We start from the raw sequence: 26,211 nt of genomic DNA, 5'->3' as shown, positions 1-26,211 counted from the left end.
GATGACCTGAGCAAAGTGTTGAATGTGTTAATGCTGTTGGGATAGATAAAGACTGATTGACGAGTCTGGGAGGTGAGAAGGAGGAAAAAGCATGCAGTGAAGGCATATTCATTAAAATAAATCAACACCTTTTGGGAATGAAGTTAGGAAATGTTTTTACATCCAAAACATGACGAAAATTTGGAACTCCTTTGCAAGTTAATTGATTTTTAAACCTGAAATTGATGATATTTTGGTAAATAAAAAATCTAAAAATACCTAAACCAAGGCAAGTATTTGGATTTATTTTGCAGATCAACCTTGATCTAATTAGATGGCAGAACAGGGTTAAACAGCCAAAAAACCTAGTTCTGCAGTTACATATCATGAAATTTAAATCTGATTTTTGGCAATCAACAATTAGATTTTCAAACGTGTCACTGAAAGGTAGGGGTTATTTAATCCTGTGCCTCTCTGGCCTTCAGAAAACAGTTGAGGTGAATGTGTAGAGATAATGGGAACTGCAGATGCTAGAGAATCCAAGATAACAAAGTGTGAAGCTGGATGAACACAGCTGGCCAAGCAGCATCTCAGGAGTACAAAAGCTGACATTTCGGGCCTCGACCCTTCATCCATGAGCTTTTGTGCTCCTGAGATGCTGCTTGGCCTGCTGTGTTCATCCAGCTTCGCACTGTGTTATCTGAGGTGAGTGTGTAGTTAAGTAAGAGGAATGATTTGCCACTCCATAACATTATGATCCCAGATTGTGTGTCTATTACTGGACAAATCAGACCGAGACTGAACAAAACGGAAGTTGCTGGGAAAGCTCAGCAAGACTGGCAGCATCTGAAGATTTTGGGTCTGGTGACGCTTCCTCACAACCGGTCCTGAGTTATGGCATCTGCAGTTCTTTCGGTTTGTAGACCTAGACTGAAACCTGGCCTGATAGCTTGTGTTTTGTTTTGGTTTTAACAAAGTGGTCTCTCACAGAAACATAAGCATGTAATGTTGCCGGCTTTGTCTTAAAATAAAACTTAAGTTTATTAATCCAAGGATGAAGATAAAATAGAATAAATCAAGTCATCGTCTTAGAACCATAGAATTTCTACAGTGCAGAAAGTAGTCATTTGGCCCATCAAGTCAGCACCCACCCTCCCAAAGAGCATCCCACGCAGACTCGCATCCAAGCAGACCCACACCCCACCCTGTAACCCTGCATTTTTCTTCTAACCATTGAATCCTCCTAACCTGGACATCTTTGGACTGTGCAAGGGAACTAGAGCACTCCAACAAAATCAACACAGATACGAGAAAAATATGCACACTCCACACAAGCAGTCACACAAAGCTGGAATCTTTTAATACACAATCTAATATTTTTTAAAATGCAGTCAAAATATAATCCCATTAATTTCAAGACAATCCTTTTATAAATTGAAGACACTAGGAAACAGCTTTTGTATAGTGCCCAAAGCATCATTTGTGTAATAGTTGCACCAGGGTTTGTATATAGACTGGATCTAAAGGTAGACTTGAGCTTAAATGTACTCTGCTTTAAGTAACCTCTTCAGAGTATTATCCCAATGCTTCTATTCCGGGGCAAATACTGACTCTTCACTCGATTTTAACATAGTTCTCTGTGTCCTTCTCTAGTGAGGAGCACCAGTCTCTACACCATCTTTATCCAATAACTTGAGTGCTGCCCCAATCAAAATAAGTGAAACCAAAAGCCTGCTTCTCGAAGCTATGGGTGTTACCGTAAATGGTTGTTTTTTTAAAAAAAAGGTTCCAGAAGTCTTTGCGGATTATGAAACAATCAAAGATAGATAAACAACAGTAAGTGGTATACCAATTCACTCTCTAAAGGCAGGCCTCAAATTCTGTTGCAAAAAAAAAATGTCAGCTACAGAAATAAAAACTGAAAGAACTGCGGATGGTGTAAATCAACAACCTCTCTTTTAACTCCTGTTGTTTTCTTCAGGTCAGAAGGGTGGCCGTGGGTACATGGAACATTTCTTGTTCCAGTCCTATTCTGACCCCCACAACAACCCACTCTTCAATATAATCAATGATCTCATCAGTGCTGTTTCCCCTCTATCGTCCGGAATTGGAAAAGTTCATCGACTTCGCTTCCCATTTCCACTCTGTCTTCACTTTCACCTGGTGTATCTCTGACACCCCCTTCCCTTTCTTGACACTTCTGTTTCCATTTCTGGGGATACTGGCCATTAATATGCACAATAAACCCACTGACTCCCACAGCTGTCTGGACAATACATCCTCATACCCTGCTTCCTGTAAAGACTCCATCCCGTTCTCTCAGTTCGTCCGTCTCTGTCATGTATGTTTAGACGAGGCTAACTTCGACAAGAGAGACTCTGAAATGTCCACCTTCTTCCTCAACCAAGAATTCCCCAGCATTGTTGTCGACAGGGCCCTCAACCGGATTCGACCCATCTCCTGCACTTCTGCCCGCTCTCCTCTGTTCCCTCCTGAAACAATAATAGGTTACCCCTTGTCCTTAGCTATCATCCCACTAGAATCTACATCCAGAAGATCATCAGACACCATTTCTGCTACCTCCAGCAAGATGCCACACCAGACACATAGTTCCCTCCCCTCCCTTGCCCGCCTTCCGCAGGGACTGTTCCCTCCGGGACACCTTGGTCCACTCTTCTTTCACCTCCAGCAACTGCCCACTAAAGCAACACTTCACCTGCACTTCCCAGAATCTATTCTACTGCTCACAATATGGTCTCCTCTACAATGAGGAAAGGAAGCTTATACTGAGTGAATGCTTCGCAAAACATCTACGTTCTGCTCACAAAATTTACCGTGTTACCCTGTTGCCTGCCATTTCAACACATCACCCTGTTCCCTGGCCAACATCTCCATCTCTGGTTGTAGTGTTCCAGCAAAGTGCAACGTAAGCTAGAAGAACAGCACCTCATTTTTCGCTAGGGAACTCTGCAGCACTCCGGATTCTCTCAAGTTCAATCATTTTAAGGCTTCATAGCATTAGCGTCATAGCCCCCTACGCCATACACTAGGCCTTGTTATCAAATAGCCTGCCATTACACACTGTGTTGTTTACCACTAACAATCCCTGTGAACAACTATTCTCCCTCCTAGCTGGATCATTATCAACTTCTTTGTTTATCCAACTGCTCTTCTCTCTCTCTTTCTTTGAGCCCTATCATACTGTTTACTTCCTACCCCGTCCCCCTCCCTGTTTTCTGCATATAAACTAACGTTTGCCCAACTACCATCTGAAGAAGGGTCACCAGACCTGAAATGTTTTTTTCACAGATGTTGCCAGACCTGCTGAGCTTTTCCAGCAATTTATGTTTTTGTTCATCTCCGCTACGGAAATGCTTGAAGTTAATTCTTAAGTTTAGATGCAATGAAAACCTGTAGGTTACTAACTCAAAAACCAAACACCCAAAGTTAAAACATATAATTTACAAAATCACAGTTTACATCACACCATCTTCAAAGACCCTTCCCCCTTCTGCTATTCCTAACACATTGGACACCTAAGAGAAAATAATGGAGTCCTGCATATAACGTATGAGTTGGACTGTGATGACTAATTTTTCAGACACATTGAGGCAAAAAAGAGGTACAGTGAGCTAATTTGTTTGAATTTCCCTGTTGACCAGGGAAATTAGGATTAGTTGTTCAAACCATTTGAAATCTATGCTCTTCTGGACTCCAGAAATTCTGGGCCTTCTATTGCTTTAGGTTCACTCTCCACTATGCCAATCCACCTATGCTAATACTGGGAACTGTATCAGTTGGTCTTCAAATCTGGCTTTCTCCCAATCTGAATCTTGTTCCTAACACTGTTCAGACTGTGATTTAGGCCAGGAAACCAAGACGATGTGTGCATATGATGGTGTCAGTTGAAATTGTTGAGGCTTCACATTGCTGTTTGCCCACCCTCTATATTATGCTAAGGTAATCAATCGAGTAGAATAGGTTCTGTTTTCAACTTTTTTGAGGTGCTACATTTGTGTATTATTAATTTCTGTCTATTTCATGGCTATCTGGAGTTTGATATAGTACGGGATCATGGGGCTGAAGTTATTAGCCTTCAACTTCCCAACACGAGGATATACCCTGATGGAATCACATCAGAAACCATGTGTAGTTCTGGTGCAGTGATTACATTGGAATTTCCTAGGCAGCTTGAATTTCTGAAGAGCTATTATCCAGTGTGTTGGACGTTCCAAAACTCTCTTTGACAGTGTTGAAGACCTCGAACGATGCCGATTCGTTTGTATTGATCATTAACTAGGAAAATTTCTACTCTTAAACTATAATACAGCAGCCATTCCACACCCCACCCAACAACAGATGAGTGACATCCTCCCATTTTCCCCCCTACCAATAACAGAACAACCTCACTATCTGACTGCCTGCACCTCCAATCCCCCAACTATCTACCTCAAAGCCCTCTCTCTCTTTTTCCACATAGACCTATTGCTTTTACCTATGTGACTTCTCTCAGTTTGTCAAAGAAACGTTGCCAACTTTTGAACTTTGTTTACTTACTGGAGTACAGTATAATTACTGTGAAAAGAGGATATGGCTTCTGAGAACATGTATTCTTGACTGTATACATGGTTCACTACACTGCCTGAGTTGGGCAGGATCCTGCAACATAAATCAAGCCTCAAAAGATGTGGGAAGATGAGTAATTTTTCATTTCATCTCACTTACAAATAAGGATTCTGAATTTGATTGGCAAATTTTGGACATAATGTTTGCCGCACAACGGTAGCATCTTGTTAAATGTTAAGATTTATGTACAAATGTAGAAAGTATTTTGTCTTAGAAAACTAATATTGTTTACTTTTTTATAAAGGTCTATGAAATGATGCTGAAGGATGAGCAATTCTACCCTTCTTTCAGGCAAAATCCACTTTATGTGAGGATGTTAGCTGAGTTAGACATGTTGAAAGATCCAAGTATCAGAGGGTCAGATGACGGCGACTTGGGTATGTGAAAAATCTGTAAATACAGATAGTATTCTGTTGGAACTGTTGAATGTTAACGTAATACACAATACAAAGTTATCTGCTGATACCTTTTGTTACTGTATATGGTGTACTTCATATTGTCAATGTTTAAACTTTAATACAGGTTCCATGCATCTGGATCATCATTACCTCCAGCAAGGCACATGCAGATGCAACTAAAAGATCAATTACAAAATCTTAATTGTGGGAATTTACAAACCTAAGGCAAAGAAAAGTTTGCGTTTATGTGCACCATAACATTTTTGATCTAGGTGTCTTGATTGCTTTCCTTGAACAACCAGATACACCAAACCATTGGGCTGGAGTGTGTAAGTTTAGAGTAATTATAGGTCTTCGTGTAGTTAGAGCCAGCCGTTGTTGGACAGCTCACAGTGCTAATGCTTCCACAGAACAGCTGGACTCACTCCCACCTTAAGGGTAATGTTCCGTCTAATTTCTTTTTTGCCGTTTGTGGTTTATTTATACTGCACTACCACTTAAAATTTGGTACATAATTATACAGAATTGTGTACCTCAAATTTAGTAGCTTTGAATCTGCCTGTTCGCTGTTGTGCAGTAGAATCCATTTGCCACAGGGCCACATTCCTTCACCACCTAGACAAAGCATTGGTTAGAGGCATTTTCAGCATGCTCAGTGCTGAGTTCAGAAAATGTGCTTACCATCAGCAATCGCTGCATACTCAGTGAATGAGGTCTGGAAGGATTTCATGACTAGTTCTTTAAAATTGAGGCTTTGACGTAGCTTCCAGTTCCTGCAATGAAAGGGAAGTGGCTGAATGGGATTTCCTCTTTGCAACACTGTTTGAGATGGGCTTATTCACTGTGCATAGGAGATAATTCTCACCAAGACAGTGTTGTATTGTTTGAGTTCAGCAAATACCATCTGATGTCGAGATAACAAGGTGTAGAGCTGAATGCACACAGCAAAGACCTGAAACACCAGCTTTCCTGCTCCTCTGCTGCTTGGTCTGCTGTGTTCATCCTACTCTACACCTTGTAATCTCAGATCCTGAAGCATCAGCAGTTCCTACTATCTCCATAACACCATCTAATGTGGTGCATGTTCAAAGCATAGGATATGCAGTTGTTTAATTTTATAAACCAAACAATACTAGTTTCTTTAGTATTTCCATGTTCTGATGTATTTTGACCCTGGTACCTGCAATCAATTTCCATTGCATCCACTAAGGCCTGGTCAATGACTAAATCATAGTGCCCAGACTTAGCCACAATATTCCAACTGAAGCCAAACTAATGCTTTAGAAAGGCTCATTGCAACTTACCCAAGTTTCAGACTCTTGACTACTCTTGCTAATAAAAGCCAAGGAATCTATAGACCGAGTTTCTTTTCCTGCATCTTTGGTGACCTCAGTCACTTCCTTTAACATTTGTGCCATTTTGGACTAAGTTATCTTATTCTTTGTTGTTCTTCTGCCCTAATCCCTGAACTCCACTCTGCCCACCCTCCAAATGTCGCAATTTCCAAGTTGTTTTTGTTATGTCCAGAGAAAATTGACTGAGGAACCATGGTTCTAGTGATAGACACACATTCACTGAAGCCTTTACAGCTACAAATAAGACTAACTTCGCTGGAGAGGCACGGTATTCTTTACAGTGTAATTCCTGTACATAAGGACAGCTGATGTGACTCGCAAACAATTACTTCTGCTTTGCCTTCATATAAGACAGAAAATGCTGGCATCATTCAGCATATCAGGCAGTATTTGAAAAGAGAAACCTCAAACCTGAATGTCATTGTTAGAAATGGAAAACTTTAGAGATGTAAAAGGTTTTAAGCGGGTATAGATACATGAAAAGAGGGAGAAGTGGAAAGTACTGATGAGGTCTCATCAGTTGGAAAGCAGAAGTGATTAAATTGCAAGAAACCATGATGCAAGTAGACGTTTATGCAAATAGGTACAAAATTAGGAAAAGTCAAGAGGCAATTGAAAAATGTAATGGTAGAATCATAGCACCTGTCTTTTGAAATTTAAGATCATAATTATCATTTGAGATTAATGTTACAACATGGAGATAGGCAGTCAAAATGGCCTCTGTAATCATAACACAGTAAAATTAGAATAATTGATTCTCAAAATTGACTCTAGTGGTTCCTAACCAGACTTTTGAATAGTGATTATTAGAATTTGTGAATAACCAATATCGCACCAGTAGCTTTAGTAGATCAAAGTTAAACCACAAGGCAATCCAATTAATGCCTGTAGTTTTAAATCCAATCCTCTTCAATTCTAGCCTCCATTCTCGCACGGAGCCAAATTCAAAGTTAAGGTATAAATCAAAAATGAAATTGCTGGCAATTTCACTTAAGCAGATTCCACAAATCATAACATCACCAGTACATAGGATTGTATCTTAGTTGGTTTCTGACAATAATGATGCTTACAGCTATCTTTCAGTGGGCTCTGAAGAGTATTCATTTAATTTTTATTACTGATATTCTATTACCCAACTTTTGAATAAGTTGATGACGAGAAGATAACAAGGGAGCAATCAAACCTCTGTCCTGGAGCACAATACTTTTTACCTAATCATTAGTTCAAACTACAGCCTAAACTTGCCAAACTGACCTTCTCTCCATGGGGTCCCAGTTAACTTTCAATATAGTCTTTTGCCTGAGCATAAGACTACCCTGGAGTCAAAAGTGTCAATGGAGCACTTTTAATGAGAAACAATATGCAGTTAACTTTCAGACCTGGCCTCAATAACAAATAGCAAATTGTTTGCTCTCTTCTCTAAACAAACACAAACTGCTGCTGATGGTCCAAAGATTACCTGTTAGCTGTCAGCTCAAATTTCACATCACCAAAGCAAAAATGATGAAAAGAATAAAACAACAAAATATCAGTGAGGCCAGGAATCTTAAAAAAAGAATCATAGTATGGTTATAGGTACAAGTATCACTTGTTAGCTGCCAACAAAAGAAGCCTGCACTGTACAATTTAGCTGGTGTGCAACCACAGTTGACGAAAAGCACTCTTCCATTTATGGCCGTTGCCTGTCCTTGGTTTTCATTGCTCTGCTTTTGACAGCTGTGACTTCTGCTGCCTTCACCCTAAAATGTAAGATGTTTTCCATACACCTGTACCTTTCTGTCACCCTTTGAAAGTGCTTCTTTTCTTAAAAAAAAGTTCTTGTGTTAAGCTTATCTGTCTGAATATCTTCTATGACTCAATGTTGTGTTTTTATTGCTTATGCTTTTGACTGCCATAGTGCATTTTGTCATATTAAACGTACAACATAAATGCAAGTTGTTATTCTGACACACAGTCAGTGACCTGCAGTATTCATTTCTCTCTTCTCAAATTCTGTCTCATGTTCTAATTACCCGCAGCATTTTTCTCTATATGACTGAAGTGCCTCATTACTGCTCCTGTGAAAGTAGCTCCCTTTTGCATGCTCCAGGACATTAACTTCCTTCTGAAAGTTCTGTGTCCAGGATTGAGCCTATACTTCAATAGAGGCCTAACCAATATTTTACAAAATGTTTAGCATACCTTCTTGTACTCCATAATTCTGTTAATAAAGCCAAGGAATCCTGTTTTGTTTTTTAAACAGCCTTTTCGCTCTATGTAGTTTTTCTGTCTTTGTTTTATTCCAACGTGTCTGCAGACCCAGTAACATTTTGGACCTCTGGTGAATATCTAGTTCAACTTCCTTGTTTGATCAACTTAGGAAAAATTGTAGTTCTATCAGTAGAACACAGCAGGTCAGGCAGTGTGAGAAGTAGGGAAGTCAATGTTTTGGGTCAGGACCCCTCAGATCTGGGGAGGAGGAAGGGAGTTGGGAACTGGAGAGAGGAAGGGTGGGGCTGGGGAATGGTGGGTGGGATGGTGATAGGTGGATGCAGGTAGGGTGTAGTGGGGCAGATAGGTGGGTGAGAAGATAGGTTGTGTCCGGTCAGGGAGGTGGGAGAGAAGATGGGTAGGGCTGCGGTTGGCGGGAGCCTACCCAGGCCTCATCCCATGTCCAACTCTTCCTCTTATCCCTGCCTCCCTGACGTGACACATCATGTCCATCCTCTTTCCCACCTATTTGCCCCACTCATCCCGCTGACCAATCCCCACTACTCCCTACCTGCATCCACCTATCACCATCCCACCTACTTTTCCCCGGCCCCACCCTCCTCCCTCTATTTATTTCCCAGCTCTCTTCTCCTTCCCCAGTTTTGAAGAAGAGTCCTGACCCAAAATGTCGACTTTCCTACTCCTCTGATACTGCCTGACCTGCTGTGTGCCTCCACCTCCACACTGTATTGTCTCTGACTCCAGCGTCTACAGTTCTTGCTACCTGTCTGAATCAGTACAACTCCACATTGGCAGTCGTGGTAGCAAGAGAGCAGTATGTGCTGAATGAGGAACTTCAGTGTCTCTTTGTCACATCCAAAGATATCCGAGACGATGACGTCGTAGAGAGTGTATTCAGGGCAACTTTTTTTAATATTTGTTAATCAATGTGGATGTCACTGGCTAGGCCAGTATTTATTGTTCTGCAGGAAGTGACCCTGTCTGAGCACTTCATTGTTAATTTGAGTTTAGAGCCTATCCTCATGCCTTTTCTCTGTAACCCAGCAAGTTGTTTCTATTTAAATAATTATCCAGTGCCCTCTTAAATGCCTCAATTCAAGAGTCATGAGCACAGCCCAGTCCATCCTGCAAACCAACCTTCCATCTATTGATTCCATCTGTACTTCCTACTGCCTCTGGAAAGCAACTAACGTATTCAAAGACCCCTCCCACCCCAGTTATACTGTCTTCCACCCTCCTCTGTCGGGCAAAAGATATAGAAGTTTGAATACGTGTACAAATAGATTGAAGAGCAGCTTCTTCCCTGCTGTTATCAGTCTCTTGAACGGACCTCTCAAATGTTAATTCTCAGCTCTCTCTGCCCCTTCTCTGTGGCTGTAGCACTGTATTCTGCACTCTGTTCTGCTACCCTGATGCACTTTGTATGGTACAATTTGCCTGTATAGCATGCAAAATGATACTTTTCACAGTATATCTCAGTCTGTGACAATAATATATCAATATATCAATCAATCAATCAGTCCATTGAACTTGCATCCAACGCACTCCCAGGGGACACATTGCTGTGTGGAGAAAAAAATTCTCTTCTTGCATTTGCTTCTTTAGCAAAATACTTTAAACCTGTGCCTTCTGACTCTCTATCTGTTTACATGTAGAAACAGTTTCTCCTGATCTGCTCTACGAGATCCTTCATGATTTTTAAAAACCTCTATCAAATCTCCTCTTAGCTTTCACTTTTTTCAAGGAAAACAAACAGTCCAACTTCTCTGATTTACCTTCAAAGCTGTAGTACATATTTTACAAACATACCCTTTATTTTATCCTGTCTCTCCATGTTCTTTGCATCAAAGTGCAGCACCACACACTTTTCAGCATTGAACTTCATCTGCCACCTATCCACCCAGTCCTCCAAACATGTCACAGCCCTTTTGGAGTTCTACACTTTCCTCCTTAGAATTTATAATTTTCTCAAATCTTACGCTGTGCGTTACCAGCTACTGCTTAGAAATGTTTCTTGTATGCTAATTTGAATAATTGTAGGACGTAGTGCTTGTATAGTGAGCACCAAACAAGCGTACTTGCACTTTGACAAATAAATAATTTCAGCATGCAGATTTGACCTTCAAAGATGGTTTTAGAAGTTTTTTTTTCAAGTAATTGGTATGTAAACATTCATAGCTGGAAATTCCCACAGTTTTTTAAAAGTGCGAAATGAATACAACAAACGGGTGGAAATGGATAGAGATGAAATGAACAGAAACAGTATCCTTTATTCTGTCACTTGTCCAGTTGTTCCGAATCAGGCTTGCATGATTTCAATTTAAGGACAGATAGGATTTTAAATTTAGAAATTGATGCTCCGTCGATTATCTAATGTACTGTCAAACTCTGGTTACTATTGAAAGACATATTTTGTTCTATACTGGTTTGATTATTTCAGGTGTTTATAATGGCCATGCTATGGAGCTACTTTTGAGTTGAACACTTTCCAGACCTGAGATCCAAGAAATCTTAAAAGAATCAAAGGAAATTTCAAACATCTATCAAATTAGAGTTGATGGAAGGTCAAGACATAGGTTGGCAATTTGCCTAAAAATTTGTTGCATTGTTTGCGTGGTGGGTATTTTATAAAGCTTTCTACTTACCTCTAGTGATGAAGGAAAAGTACTACAGGAAATTTTCTGTTGTTTTGTGCCCGCAGAATGGATTGTTTTCATGTGAACAAAATTGACTCGTCTTGTTATGGAATGTCACTAATTTTGTAGGGCCAGCAATTTTTGATGTTATTTTTCTGGATATATCCTAATTTGACTAAAATTACTTTGTACATGTAAGCCGGAATAAATACATTAAGAGGAGGAAGATAATTTGGTCTTTTAAAGATATGATTTCTTGGCTGTTTTATTTAGTTTTTTGAAATAACCATACCCATGTGTTGAAAAATCAGGTACTACTTAATTTCTCAAAGTTATAGTAGGTTGCCAAACAAGCTGGGGGGAAATCCAGGTTTCCTTGTTTCTTCTAGCAAGATCATGTGATTCACCTTTCTGCATTTTATAACCTATCTGTCTTCAATTCTGTTTGCCTGGTCAGCATGATGTTTTTGAGTATCACCATGTGTTTTATGCTGTTTCAAATTTTGCAACAAGTACATAAGCTGATTCTACAATGAACATGTATTATTATTGAAAACCGATTTGATTTATTAACCTTTATTTTTTACTGATTAGCTTTGTCACATTTGTGTGTAATGTGCTTGTATAAAAAGGGCTACATCATCTTGATTTTGAAATCCAGCATAAAATTCAATCATTTGACAAAACTAACATTTTTAAAACACTTATTGCTTCAGAAATTATAGATATATAAAACAAATTGAATGTGGAGAACAATTTCTTAACAGACACAGTCTCACACTGATTTCAGATAAAAGGAAAATAATAACAAAGGAAATTGCTTTCAGAACTCTCTTGCATCATAGTTTAAATACCAGTGTTAAAGTAGACAATATAATTTGAAATTATGAGCCTAATATCATAGATCAACTACTCTCTTGTGCACAGCTGCCCCGTTCTTGGCTGCCTGCAGGTGTATGCATTTGTTTTACTAGGAATCCTTTGGGTATTATAGCATGAAAATTGGCAATTTGCCATGATTTGGTCATTTTCCTTTGTTAGTGTTTAATTGTACTTTAAAATTTTTATTTTGAGTACATGACCTGCTGTCCTTCAGTTTATTTCACAAAGCATTTTTTTACATTCTGAGCTTTTCTTCCCTCTAGAGTCTTTCAATGGCTCCCCAACTGGCAGTTTAAATTCGGTAAGTGCTACAGACTGTTAGATAATCTTGGTCATTAGCTGATAATCTCAGAAAAATTTTTGCTTCTATCATGAAATAGACTAATTTCCATCCGTCAGCCACAAACTTAAGCCGTGGTGTTTATTTTTGCTGTTTTTATGTTTTGATGCCTACTTACTGGGCTCTTAGATTTAGAGTGCTTTTGCAGGTGTTTTAATATCTATAGATTAGTTTATTCTGGCTCAGTTCCATGTCCGGAAAGGATGCTTACTTACGTAATAAGCTCTCTTCCTTCATTGTGACATAAAACAGTTCAGGCAATGAATAGTCCATGGCTGTATGGAATGTCAGTGTGTTTCTGTAATTTAACCCATTCGAATATCCGTTGCTTCTTCACAGATTTTCTCAAAATGTATGCATTTTAATTTATTGATATTTACAATATAATGATGCAAAATATTAGACGGAAAGAAAATGTTTCAAAAAATGTGCTATTGGGAGTATCGACTAATTCCTATTTTGACAGATTTGATCTCGATATTTAATGTACTAATGTGTCAACTTGGTCCATTTAAATAAGTCTCAAAAATTGTGTTGTATAAGTGCGTCTTTGATTTTGATTTCTGTTTCAAAGTGTTTGCAAGATTAGGTTTATAATCACCTTTTGAAATTATTAGACAAGGCTGAAATATTGAGTCTTTTTGTTAAACAGTGCAGTTTGTAAACCTTTGATGGAATTTCTGATTTTACTTGATCTAACGCAGTTGCCAACTGTTCTTTGGATTTTCATTTGAGATACAAGGTGTGATGTAAGTAGAAGTTAACGTTTCTGTCCTCTCCAGTATAGCCTTTATACTAGGTTGCTGCTTGTCTGGTATGGCTGTCTTCTCAACTTCCTGAAGCCTAAAAGATGAGGACTTAAATGCAAATGACAGACAATGGTTGAGATAGTGATTGCTAAATGTAGCGGAAGCATCTGGTTCATATATCAGATCCTGCACCTTGAATGTTATAACTGCTCACTGTTCCAGGAAGGCAAAGATAACGTCAGCCACTATCATCTGAAGCTGTTTTTTTTCCCCTTGTCTCCTCTCTTCTTTCCACCACCACCCCCCGCCAAATCTCCCGGGCTTTTCCCTCTAATCGATGCAAAGAACTCATGACTTTCTTTGGGTAGTCTCAATCATAGTGGCAATCAAAAACATCCAATGAACTGCAGATGCTGGAAATAAGAAACAAAAACAGAAATTGCTGGAAGAACTCAACTCCGTTGACATTTTATGCCCAGTGACCTTTCCTCAAAACTCTTATTCTGAAGAAGCGTCACTGGACCCAAAACGGTAACTCTCCTTTTTCTCCACAGATGCTGCCAGACAGGCTCAGCTTTTCCAGGAATTTCTGTGTTTGCATGGCAACCATCAGCTGCTTCTGCCACTTCCTTCCCTTCACCTAGTCCATTATTATCAAACTTCAACTGCTCCCTCAACTTAGAATTTGCTTGTTTCTTTCCTGTGCCCTATCCTAACATCTAAGATTACCTTGTCTGTGAACAATTCCCCACTCCCTCAACTCTAATCCCATTAAGCTGCTTATTTTCAGATTCCCTTCCTAGTCTTCATATTAACTGATGCTCTTACTTGTTCTCTTCAGCAACTGTCCCTGTCTTCATGACACCTGCTGTCATCTGTTCCTGGAAATGAAATGACCTTGATCTTGCCCATCCTTGAAAATTGCTGCACGAGTGATTTCCACCCCTGTTTTGTCTTTATCAGCCTGTCCAAACCATTTTCCAGTGCTTCTCCATTGTCACCCAGCTGGTTTCACGCTTCCATCTAGTTGAAGCCACAGTATCATGTGCAATGACTTTATCTGCTCCTGCAGAGTTATTTTGGATTTTCCCCCTAAGAATATATGCTTGGACCTCCTTCCTTTTCTATTTCTCCATGCTATCTTTGGTAACATCATCCAAGAAGTTCCATTATTTTTCATGTGAACTGACACTGCTCAGCTCTACCTCACCACCACCACCTCTCTCAACCCCTGTGTCGCTGTAAGACTGCTGAAACTGACAGAATATTTGCCCGACATCTGGTGGTAGATGAGCAGAAGTTTCCCCCAACTAAATATCGGATAGATAGAAGATGTTGCCTTTCCATTCTACTGTGTACTGTTTCCTGCTACTCATTCCAGCCTTCTCCTTGGCAACTACTGAACCTAAACTAGACTGGTGACAGCCTTACTGTATATTGAACCCCAAGGTGAGGTTTTGATTATGTCGAGTACATCAAGACCTATTTTCATCTCCAGACCTGATGACTCATGCACATTTGTGGACACTTAACCTTATTCTTCCCTCCAAAATTGAGATTCTCTGGAACTCTGCTAATGTTCTTACTTGCATCAGGTCCCATTTTTTAAGTCTCTGCATAACCTATACTGATTCCTAGTTAATTATCATCCTTGTTTTCAAATCATTCCAAGACCTCTGAAGATGGTAATAATTTTCAGTTAATCAGTTGAGAAATCATATTTTCATGACAGGTAGGTCATGCCAGATAAACGTCATTGAATTATTTGAAGAACTGACTAAGCTAGTGGGCAGGAGAATGTCTATGTTTGTTGTTTCTATGGACCTTCAGAAGGCATTTGAAAAAGTTATTGTAGAAGCCCACAGAAATGAGGGAAAATCACGGATGTGGCTAGGAAATTACTTGAGTAGCAGATGACAAAGTGGGGATAATGGGTAGGTACTCAAATTGGCAGGATGTGACAGTTGTATCTCACAAGGATCTATATTAGAGGCTCAATTATTCACATTATTTGCTAACAACTGGAATAGTGGTACAGAAAGGGGAGGCAATGGCCCAATGGTATTATCGCTGGACTGTTAATTCCAAGACCAGGGTTCAAATCCCGCCACGGCAGATGGTGGAATTTGAATTCAATAAATATCTGGAATTAAGAATCCAGTGATGACCGTGACTCCGTTGCTGCTTGTTGGAAAAACCTATCTGGTTCACTAATATTCTTCAGGGAAGGAAACTGCCATCCTTACCTGGTCTGGCCTATATGTGACTCCTGACCCACAACAATGTGGTTGACTCTTAACTGTCAATTACAGATGGGCATAAATGCTGCCTAGCCAGCGACGCCCTTATCCCATGAATGATTAAAGAAAACAAAAGTCAAGTACGCATATTTACTGATGACCCCAGGTTAGGAAGCATCATAGACGACGATGATGACAGAAAATTGGAAAGTGATATTGATAGACTAGATGGATGAGCAACACTGTGTGGCAGATGAAATTCCATGTAACAAGTTGGAGTCTATCCATTTTGTACCAAAAGAGGATTCAGCAGGGTACTTTGCGATGGTATGAAGGTGAATGCAGTGGACATCTGAAAAGACTTGAGTGCACTGGTGCATTGATCTGTCTAATGGTGCAGAATGTTTACAGTAAGTAAAGGCTAATGAAATGCTGGCCTTTACATATACAGGACTGGACTATAAGGATGCAGAAGTTACGCTGCAGCTATACAAATCTCTAGTTAGATGCCACTCTTGAGTAGATCTGGGCACCATACTTTAGGAGGGATGTATTTGGCCTTGGAGCACAACATAGGTTGACAAGAATGATACCTAGACTTTAGGGGTTAGTAATGAGGAGAGATTTTATGATTTGGGCCTGATTTCTCCAGAATTTAAAATGTTAAGGGGTGATTTAATCAAAGTCTTCAAGATGTTATCAGGAAAAAAAACAGGTCAAATAAAGACAAACAATTTACACTGGTTGGTAATTCTATAACTAGGGCGCATAGTCTAAAAATTAGGGCCAGACCACTCTGGGTTAATGATCGGAAACCATCCTGCACAACAGTGTGGTTGAGTTTTCCAACTGTATTCCACAAATGGCAGGTGATGTAAAAACAGTTGTTAGATTTAAGATGGATAATTTTTTTGTAAAGCAAAGGTATTAAGAGATAAGCCCCAAAGGCAGGAATATGGAGTTGGGCCATGAACAGCCATGATCTCATTGAACAGTGGTACAAGCTCAAATAGCTAAATGGCCTGCTCCTGTTCCTGTGTTGTTCTCCTCTCCTGATCTCCAATCATCTTCAGTTTGACTGTCTTACAATCTGTGCTCATCTAATTCTGATTTGAGTGTTCCCTGTCTGAATTGCTCTACCAGTAGTTGAGAATTTGTTTGTTTGACCAAGCTTCGGGACATGTGTCCCAATATTCTTCGGTTTGTATCAGATTTTTATTTTGTAATACACGTGAAGTACAAATAGTGCATTTTATGACATCAAATACTTTACATCAAAATACACATTGAGAAATGAATGCACTATATTTTTAATTTGTAGTCTCTGGATGACCTTTCAAATGCCAACTCTGAAGATTCTTTGCAACTGCAAGTATCTATTAGTGACACAGGTAAGTAATATTACAAATACCAATTTGAGTGAAAGCATAATTCTCTGGATAATTGTTTTCAGTATTTGTGCCACTTAGCCAGAGCTCTTTCAGAAATATTGCAGATAATGGCAGATGCATTAGTTGCATATATGAAGCTACATGAGTCACACAACAGCTGTATCAACTGAAGCCACGCATGCTGCTTTTGATAACTAAGCACTCATGTGCTAATAGAGGAACAGTGGTCTGAATACCGTTTTTTTTAATGAGAAAGGAAAAATACCAAGCAATAACGATGTACGTCTCTACCAATGATTTTCTCACAGAACATGCTTGAGGGATCAGTTGGTCAAAACAAATCCTTCACTGTAGTTGCCAAAAAGAGAGAATTCTTCTGGAGCCACAAATTATTTCCTTGACGAACCAGATTCTCAAATTTAGCAGTGATAAATGTGTAATTATAATCAGAAAAAAACTTTCCTTCCATATGCAATGAATAGCAATAGGTGATTTTGAAGAAAAATGTTCAATTTGTGCGGTAATTTGACTGACCTGTCAAATACATATAGTTCCAAATGATCTGTTCAGTTTAATGTGTGGCTGTAATTGAATTAGACACCTCTCCCTGTTTCTAATTACCATTCCTCCTTTATATGTTTACAATTCTGTTCATTTTTCATAATCTGTTTTAATATCTATCTGCACATCATCTGTTACCTTTTCTGAGAAGTGGTTCTACTTAGCCTTCAGTTGATTTGAATACTTGTATCTTTTTTAAATCTAACCGTTTTCTGAAGTGCAAAAACAGAATATTGTATCTGCATTAAAAAGATGACAGTATTATCAATGTTAAAATACCATAGAGGGGATGTGACATCCTTTTCAATGTTAATATAAATTTTGAAAAGGCAAAGATTTTAAAAATCCCCGCCTGAATCCCACATGACCCAAATGTACCAATTTTCTAAACTCTTATTTTACTATCCATTCGGTTTTCTGTCTGATTTATTTTCCTCAATCAAACAATGTTCACAAAATACTATTGACAAAACTAAATCTGTTCTGAAAAAAGTTAGATAAATTCTTGTTTTAATGCAACATCATACTTATTTTGGGGAAAAAGAACATTTCGTACAATATCTATGTACTAATTAAGTGAAATGAAAATTTCCTTTTTGAATAGAAGGATGTCCTGGGAATTTGAAATTTTGCTCATTTAATGTTGGCATATTGCCATCCTCTGTTAAAGATAGTATGTCGAACCACTTAGTAGGTATTTATTCAAACCTATCCTAGCCTAAATAACATTGTCACAGTGGCATCTCCTGTTTCTCACAACAGCCAACCTCCACCCACTTTTAAGTAATGAAGAATTTTATCTTTAATTAAAGACCACATTCTGTGTGGGCTCAAATTTGAAGAAGCCAGACTGAAATTAGCCAAATCAATTATCATAAGATCTTTCCAACTAGCAAAATTTGACAGTACAAAAAAAAACCTTGTTTTCCAACGCAAGAGTCGGAGCTGAAAGGACAGTGTGCTAATTGAAATGTTTGATGTTGACCTCTCTGTAAAATAAAGACACATGGAAAACACTTATTCTTTCATTCATTTGTCATTCCAGAGTTACCTTCAAACTATTGTCTGTCTTGATCTCTCCTCACTCAGTATGTTCCTGTCCCATTTTCATCCATGTTTGTTTCCCATTTTCCTCTCCTTTCTTTCATTGTGAACTAGTTCATGCTGACTATGAACCATATCCTATGGCAGGAGTATGTAATGACCATGGCAAGACATATGCTCTGTATGCAATCACTGTTCAGAGAAGACTTCCAGATGGTAGTGATGATGTGTGGAAGACCTATCGCCGCTATAGTGACTTCCATGACTTTCACATGCGGATAACTGAGCAGGTAAAAGCCTATTTTGAAAATTGTTTTGTAGCAGTTCCTTGTATTTTTCTTTTGGCTATAAGAAATTTTGGGATTATACTATTTGCAGTGCTACAATTAGATCACTAATTATGTATTGCAGATTTTTGAGACTCCAAAGACTTTTTTGTTTTGTTCCAATGAGTATTGCTGAATTGTTATTTGAAACTTCAAAGGCAGTAGAGAAGTTTTCATAACAACATTTTGTAAAATTGTCCATCAGGTTCAGATATGTAGAACATTCATATTGTCAGTTCTTGATTTTTGCTTCTTCTCAATCTCCTTTTCCTCCCTCCACCAACCCACAAGCACCACTATCATTAAAGAGCAGCTTTGTTCTATTAAAATGTCCCAAAAAAAAACTATTGCATGGTGTTAATTCTTTTGGGTATGAATAATGAATTATAACTTGTCTCAAAATGGAAAATCTTGCGTATGTTACCCCACTGAGATATTTGGGGAATGTTATGAGACTAACTGTTCAGACTGCTACTTGGGAGCATGTTATCTTGTAGATATTACAGTTTTTCTGAAGGTTGAACTATCTGTTGCCACTTGAATTTTATGACACTACACCTTTTATATTTAAAGACTTTATTTTTGTAAATTCCTTTGACATTTGTGTCTTACTGAATTGAATCTCAGCTGAATTTCAGGCATGGTTCTGCATATGAGAGATAATGGGAACTGCAGACGCTGGAGAATTCCAAGATAATAAAATGTGAGGCTGGATGAACACAGCAGGCCAAGCAGCATCTCAGGAGCACAAAAGCTGACGTTTCGGGCCTAGACCCTTCATCAGAGAGGGTATGGGGAGAGAGAACTGGAATAAATAGGGAGAGAGGGGGAGGCGGACCGAAGATGGAGAGTAAAGAAGATAGGTGGAGAGAGTATAGGTGGGGAGGTAGGGAGGGGATAGGTCAGTCCAGGGAAAACGGACAGGTCAAGGAGGTGGGATGAGGTTAGTAGGTAGGTGGGGGTGCGGCTTGGGGTGGGAGGAAGGGATGGGTGAGAGGAAGAACCGGTTAGGGAGGCAGAGACAGGTTGGACTGGTTTTGGGATGCAGTGGGTGTGGGGGAAGAGCTGGGCTGGTTGTGTGGTGCAGTGGGGGGAGGGGACGAACTGGGCTGGTTTAGGGATGCAGTGGGGGAAGGGGAGATTTTGAAACTGGTGAAGTCCACATTGATACCATATGGCTGCAGGGTTCCCAGGCGGAATATGAGTTGCTGTTCCTGCAACCTTCGGGTGGCATCATTGTGGCAGTGCAGGAGGCCCATGATGGACATGTCATCTAGAGAATGGGAGGGGGAGTGGAAATGGTTTGCGACTGGGAGGTGCAGTTGTTTGTTGCGAACTGAGTGGAGGTGTTCTGCAAAGCAGTCCCCAAGCCTCCGCTTGGTTTCCCCAATGTAGAGGAAGCCGCACCGGGTACAGTGGATGCAGTATACCACATTGGCAGATGTGCAGGTGAACCTCTGCTTAATGTGGAATGTCATCTTGGGGCCTGGGATAGGGGTGAGGGAGGAGGTGTGGGGGCAAGTGTAGCGTTTCCTGCGGTTGCAGGGGAAGGTGCCGGGTGTGGTGGGGTTGGAGGGCAGTGTGGAGCGAACAAGGGAGTGACGGAGAGAGTGGTCTCTCCGGAAAGCAGACAGGGGTGGGGATGGAAAAATGTCTTGGGTGGTGGGGTCGGATTGTAAATGGCGGAAGTGTCGGAGGATGATGCGTTGTATCCGGAGGTTGGTAGGGTGGTGTGTGAGAATGAGGGGGATCCTCTTAGGGCGGTTGTGGCGGGGGCGGGGTGTGAGGGATGTGTTGCGGGAAATACGGGAGACGCGGTCAAGGTGATGTCCATTTCAAGCCCACCGACTCCCACAGCTACCTAGAATACACCTCCACCCACCCACCCTCCTGCAAAAATTCCATCCCCTATTCCCAATTCCTCCGCCTCCGCCGCATCTGCTCCCACGATAAGACATTCCACTCCCGCACATCCCAGATGTCCAAGTTCTTTAAGGACCGCAACTTTCCCCCCACAGTGATCGAGAACGCCCTTGACCGCGTCTCCCGTATTTCCCGCAACACATCCCTCACACCCCGCCCCCGCCACAACCGCCCTAAGAGGATCCCCCTCGTTCTCACACACCACCCTACCAACCTCCGGATACAACACATCATCCACCGACACTTCCGCCATTTACAATCCGACCCCACCACCCAAGACATTTTTCCATCCACACCCCTGTCTGCTTTCCGGAGAGACCACTCTCTCCGTGACTCCCTTGTTCGCTCCACACTGCCGTCCAACCCCACCACACCCGGCACCTTCCCCTGCAACCGCAGGAAATGCTACACTTGCCCCCACACCTCCTCCCTCACCCCTATCCCAGGCCCCAAGATGACATTCCACATTAAGCAGAGGTTCACCTGCATATCTGCCAATGTGGTATACTGCATCCACTGTACCCGGTGCGGCTTCCTCTACATTGGGGAAACCAAGCGGAGGCTTGGGGACCGCTTTGCAGAACACCTCCGCTCAGTTCGCAACAAACAACTGCACCTCCCAGTTGCAAACCATTTCCACTCCCCCTCCCATTCTCGAGATGACATGTCCATCATGGACCTCCTGCAGTGCCACAATGATGCCACCCGAAGGTTGCAGGAACAGCAATTCATATTCCGCCTGGGAACCCTGCAGCCATATGGTATCAATGTGGACTTCACTAGTTTCAAAATCTCCCCTTCCCCTACTGCATCCCTAAACCAGCCCAGTTCGTCCCCTCCCCCCACTGCACCACACAACCAGCCCAGCTCTCTTCCCCCCCCCCCCCCCCCCCCCACTGTATCCCAAAACCAGTCCAACCTGTCTCTGCCTCCCTAACCGGTTCTTCCTTTCACCCATCCCTTCCTCCCACCCCAAGCCGCACCCCCATCTACCTACTAACCTCATCCCACCTCCTTGACCTGTCCGTCTTCCCTGGACTGACCTATCCCCACCTATACTCTCTCCACCTATCTTCTTTACTCTCCATCTTCGGTCCGCCTCCCCCTCTCTCCCTATTTATTCCAGTTCCCTCTCCCCATCCCCCTCTCTGATGAAGGGTCTAGGCCCGAAACGTCAGCTTTTGTGCTCCTGAGATGCTGCTTGGCCTGCTGTGTTCATCCAGCCTCACATTTTATTATCATTGTTCTGCATATCCTTTTTTTGGAATGTAGAAATTGATATGTGCATTCATGCAAAATGACCGCACATTAATTTATTTGAAGTGCATGTCAAAACTTTATAAACAGTGAATGTTTTAAGATTGGATTTTATTGCCCCAATGCAAATAATCAAAGTTTAAATGCAGAGTTGAACAAAATGTACATAACTTGCATCTGTAAGTAAGCAGATGGTGATTAACTTTCTACTTTATCCGATTAATCCTATATTTCTGACAACGCCATGGCTTTGAATTTCTCGATTATCCAGTATTCGCTACAACTCTGTCGACAGAACCCATGATTTATAATATTCACTTCACAGCTTCTTGTCCCTTGGATCCATCCATTCCTTGGATGTGAGCTATTTAGTAAAACTGCTGAGAGATGTAAAGATACAAAATGGGACTGTGCAGAAAAATGACATCATTACAACTTCCTGTATATATTCATGATCTCATCTTTTGGTTGTTACGTATCAGCTGAACATTAATTGAGTGAAATCCCTTTTGGTTACTGAATACTGCTGGGTCGTATGATGACACCTTGATTTCTGTTAAGTGTATATAGAGTCACAGTTACACAGCATGGAAAAAGACCCTTCGGTCCAACCAGCCCATGCCGTCCATGTTGCCAAACTAAACTAGTCCCACCTGCCTGTACTTGTTCCATATCCCTCCAAACCTTTCCTATTCATGAACTTATCTAAATGTCTTTTAAACATTGTAACTGTACCTGCATCCACCACTTTCTCTGCTAGTTCATTTTACACACAAACCACTCTGTGTAAAAGAACGAAAAGTTGCCCCTCATGTCTTTTTTAAAAAATCTCTTCTCACCTTAAAAAAAAAGCCCTTTAATTTTGAACTCTCCTACCCTAGGGAAAAGACCCATGTCATTCACCACATCTATGACTCTCATGTTTAAATAAACCTATAAGGTCACCCCTCCGCCTCCTACACTCCAGTGAGAAAAGTTCCAGCATTTCCAGTTTATTTTTATATCTCAAACATTCATTCCCAGCAACATCCTGGTAAATCTTTTCTGGACCTGGTCCAGTTTAATAATATACTTCCTATAACAGGGTGACCAGAACTACATACAGTACTCTAGAAGAGGCCTCACCAAAGTCCTATACAACTTGTACATGATGTTCCAAATGCCATAATCTAAAAGTCCGAGCAATGAAGGCAAGTGTGCTAAATGCCACCTTAACCACCCCGTCTCCCTTGCTGAGAGGGCTGAGGCTTGGCAGGTGGAGTTTAATTTCGATAAATGTGAGGTAAATAAGAACAGGACTTATTCAATTAGTGGTAGGGTCCTGGGTAGTGTTGTATAACGGAGAGACCTAGGGGTTCAGATACATAATTCTTTCAAGGACCTTCCCTCATTCTGACTGGTGTTATCAGTGCTAGTATGTGTAGCTGCATGTGGTTGAGAAGATGCTGCTGCATCAGAGATTCCAGCCAGTGTTGTAGATGCCAGTGCTGCTATGAAGGCAGGGTGTTCAAGGAATTACAAAGTTCCAAAGCAGTGTAAGTGCAAAATCAGGACCAGTTTCAAAGACAAAAATCTTTCACAGAAACAAGAAATGGTTATCCCTTCTCAGTAGCTGAAGACTTCTCTTGCCTGACAGTTCTCTAGCTCCACTGATTCCTGCTGTCCTCATGTCTTATTTAACCTGCCAAGTTCAGCTTGGGAAACCACAGAACCTAGGGTTAAATTCTTTTAACAATCAGATTCGAACCCACCTGTCCCATGGGAATTTCACTCATGATAATAAGTGCACTCAAGTTAAATATGGTTGTCGGAAAGTTCCTGCAAGCTTTCTGATGTGCCAGTAGTTTCTGGTTCTTAACTTGCCATGCATACAGAAACCTAACCACCCCAACTATTTAATATTCAGCTCCTTTTCACACTGTACAGGTTGTTCTTATGTTTAATCCAGATCTGTGAGATGGATATAAAGCAGTGAGATTAATATAACTAGCAATTGAGTATTTTTATTTTAATATATTCTAGCATTTTCAATTTTCATATGGCAGATTACAGAACAAAGTATTTCACTTAAAATGCTCTCGTGGGTGAATATTGAGAAGAAATACTGGAATTTGTTAGTCTGTCAGGTAGTATTTGTGGCAAGAAGAAGTTAACAATCAGATTTGTGTGACAACTGAACGTTTAATGTGTAGCTATTGCAAATGGACAAACTTGTAAATTAATACATATATAATTTTACCCTTATCAGAAATGTAGACCAAGTAAGTAAATTTGTAATTTCTAACAATCTGTTCATAAATAACTTTATTAGGTTGCTGATTATACATATGCCTGGCTTGTCATGCTTAACTTCAAAGTTTTTCTGTTAAAAGATGAATTTAGTTACTGATATTGAGGTTATAACAGTACCAAGAGAGATGTTTCCCTTTAATTTTTCGTAAAGATCTATTGCTTTTTTGATGGAGTATCTCCTGCCAACCCATCTCAACATGAGATCTGTACTGTTAATGCCATCAATGTGTGCCCATAGCGTGTGCCTGTTGTTGCTGCTTTTCCCTTCTTCACTCCCCTTTCACCTAAGTAGTGTGGTGGCGGGTAAGGCACCTTGGCTCTTTCTGAGCCTTCCTCCAGGTCCCCGATTTTGTTGTTCATTTCAGGCGTGCCAGGCCACCACATTAAATAGTATTAAAGAAGAAGCCATTCGACTAGTGCAATGGTGTTACTTGGAATGAAGTCACAAGCAGTACAGGCCTGAGCGTGTGCCCCTGCAGTTGTGGTGACAGCAGACATGGACCTTTTTTCTGAATACATTTAAGCATTAACTAACAACAATGTTCATAACAATTTTTGTTTAAATTCCTGAAAAAATTGACTGTGATTTACATTTGGAAGGTACCTTTGATTTCCTTCCTTCATGCAGCTCCACTTCCTTCCCTAGCATTGGAGGCAGCCAATGACTTCAGTTTGGTATTGCAACATTTCTGCTTATGCATGAATTCTGCACCTGCATGACCAACACAGAGTCTTATTTTAAGAGCATAATATATGTGATCACTCCTGAGTTCAAGGATTTATAAAATTTTCACCATTAAACCTGTGGTCACCAAGCATGAGAACTCAAAATTATGCTTGGGAAAATGCAAATATTAAAGTATCACATGAAATGCATGAAACTTGGCAAGACTAAAATCGGAACAGCTGCCACAGAAAAAGAGCAGTTGACAAAAGCTGTACCCTGTGCCCTATACTAATCTGGCTACATTCTTACAATTTAGCACCTGGAAACAAGAATAACTGGATTAATACACATTTTAACAGCTGTGGTTTGAATATACCATGTAAAGTTCATTCTTGGAGTTAATTTTATATACAAAATGTAGTTGCACAAACAGTTGATTTATTATGCTAATACATTAAAGTATGAACACTAGCCTAATTATTCAGATAGTACAAAATGTTAGAAGATGGAATTTGACCTGCATCATATAATACAAGAAATAAAATGTATTTATTTCCTTTACTTAGTTTGAAAACCTTTCAAATTTGCTCAAACTTCCTGGGAAAAAAACCTTTAATAACATGGATAAAGACTTCTTGGGAAAACGGAAAAAAGATCTAAATACATATTTACAGGTAAATTCAAATTTGTCGTCATAATTAGAAAAATGCCACAATCCATGTTGTAATGTATTCTGTCTGTTCAATTTACATAACAATTGCAATGATCAATGATGTCCAACCTGTGTCCAATAAAAACAAGCTTTGGACTTTAGAAACAAAAGTGGTATTAAAAATGACCAAGTCAGTTTGGATAGCTAGTTGTCAAGAAACTTGAAAATAATCTGACTATGTCGTTCGGACAAATTTTAAAAGTTATCTTGTTGTTACCACTTACTGGTTCTGAGTGTACCTTTTCAAAAGTTGGTTTGTTTTTCAGTAGTAATGGAAAGTAAATTTGATATTAAATGTCTAAAGCATCGTTACACAAGTTATTTTCTGTTCTAACTTAGTTGTTAATCAATCCTGAAATAATAAGAGCTTGTCCAGCTTTGATCCCATATGTGAATGAGTTTCTGGAGAACAAAGCCTATAGCAAGGGAAAAGGAGATTTTGCTCGCAAGGTAAGCCTGCCATCTATTGATTAAATTGTGTCACGTTCGTCATCAAAAATTCTAACTTACATTGAAGTTTGTTTTGAGGAAGGTTCTGAAGTCCTCTAAAGTACTGATTGTGCCAGTCAAATATTACAAAGTGTTTGAATGCACTTCAGTATTTTATGTTTTCTACAGTTTA

The 26,211-nt window shown here is 40.1% G+C and overlaps 1 protein-coding gene across 3 annotated transcripts in view; it reads left to right on the top strand.

Annotated features, from left to right (window-relative positions):
• snx13 (sorting nexin 13) overlaps positions 1 to 26,211 on the top strand; it is a 184,043-nt gene that overhangs the window by 142,482 nt on the left and 15,350 nt on the right. For 2 of the 3 annotated variants that reach the window (XM_059654543.1, XM_059654551.1), the window contains exons 15-20: positions 4,850 to 4,982; positions 12,351 to 12,388; positions 16,738 to 16,807; positions 18,527 to 18,702; positions 25,444 to 25,551; positions 25,929 to 26,039. In XM_059654543.1, the coding sequence (XP_059510526.1) occupies positions 4,850 to 4,982; positions 12,351 to 12,388; positions 16,738 to 16,807; positions 18,527 to 18,702; positions 25,444 to 25,551; positions 25,929 to 26,039 (636 nt within the window). The remainder of the gene's footprint in view (positions 1 to 4,849; positions 4,983 to 12,350; positions 12,389 to 16,737; positions 16,808 to 18,526; positions 18,703 to 25,443; positions 25,552 to 25,928; positions 26,040 to 26,211) is intronic. The other variant, XM_059654549.1, reaches the window with a different exon arrangement.

The sequence above is a fragment of the Stegostoma tigrinum genome, chromosome 2 (genome assembly GCF_030684315.1).
Source record: "Stegostoma tigrinum isolate sSteTig4 chromosome 2, sSteTig4.hap1, whole genome shotgun sequence".
NCBI lineage: Eukaryota > Metazoa > Chordata > Chondrichthyes > Orectolobiformes > Stegostomatidae > Stegostoma > Stegostoma tigrinum.
This window is presented reverse-complemented; position numbering and strand designations above follow the sequence as displayed.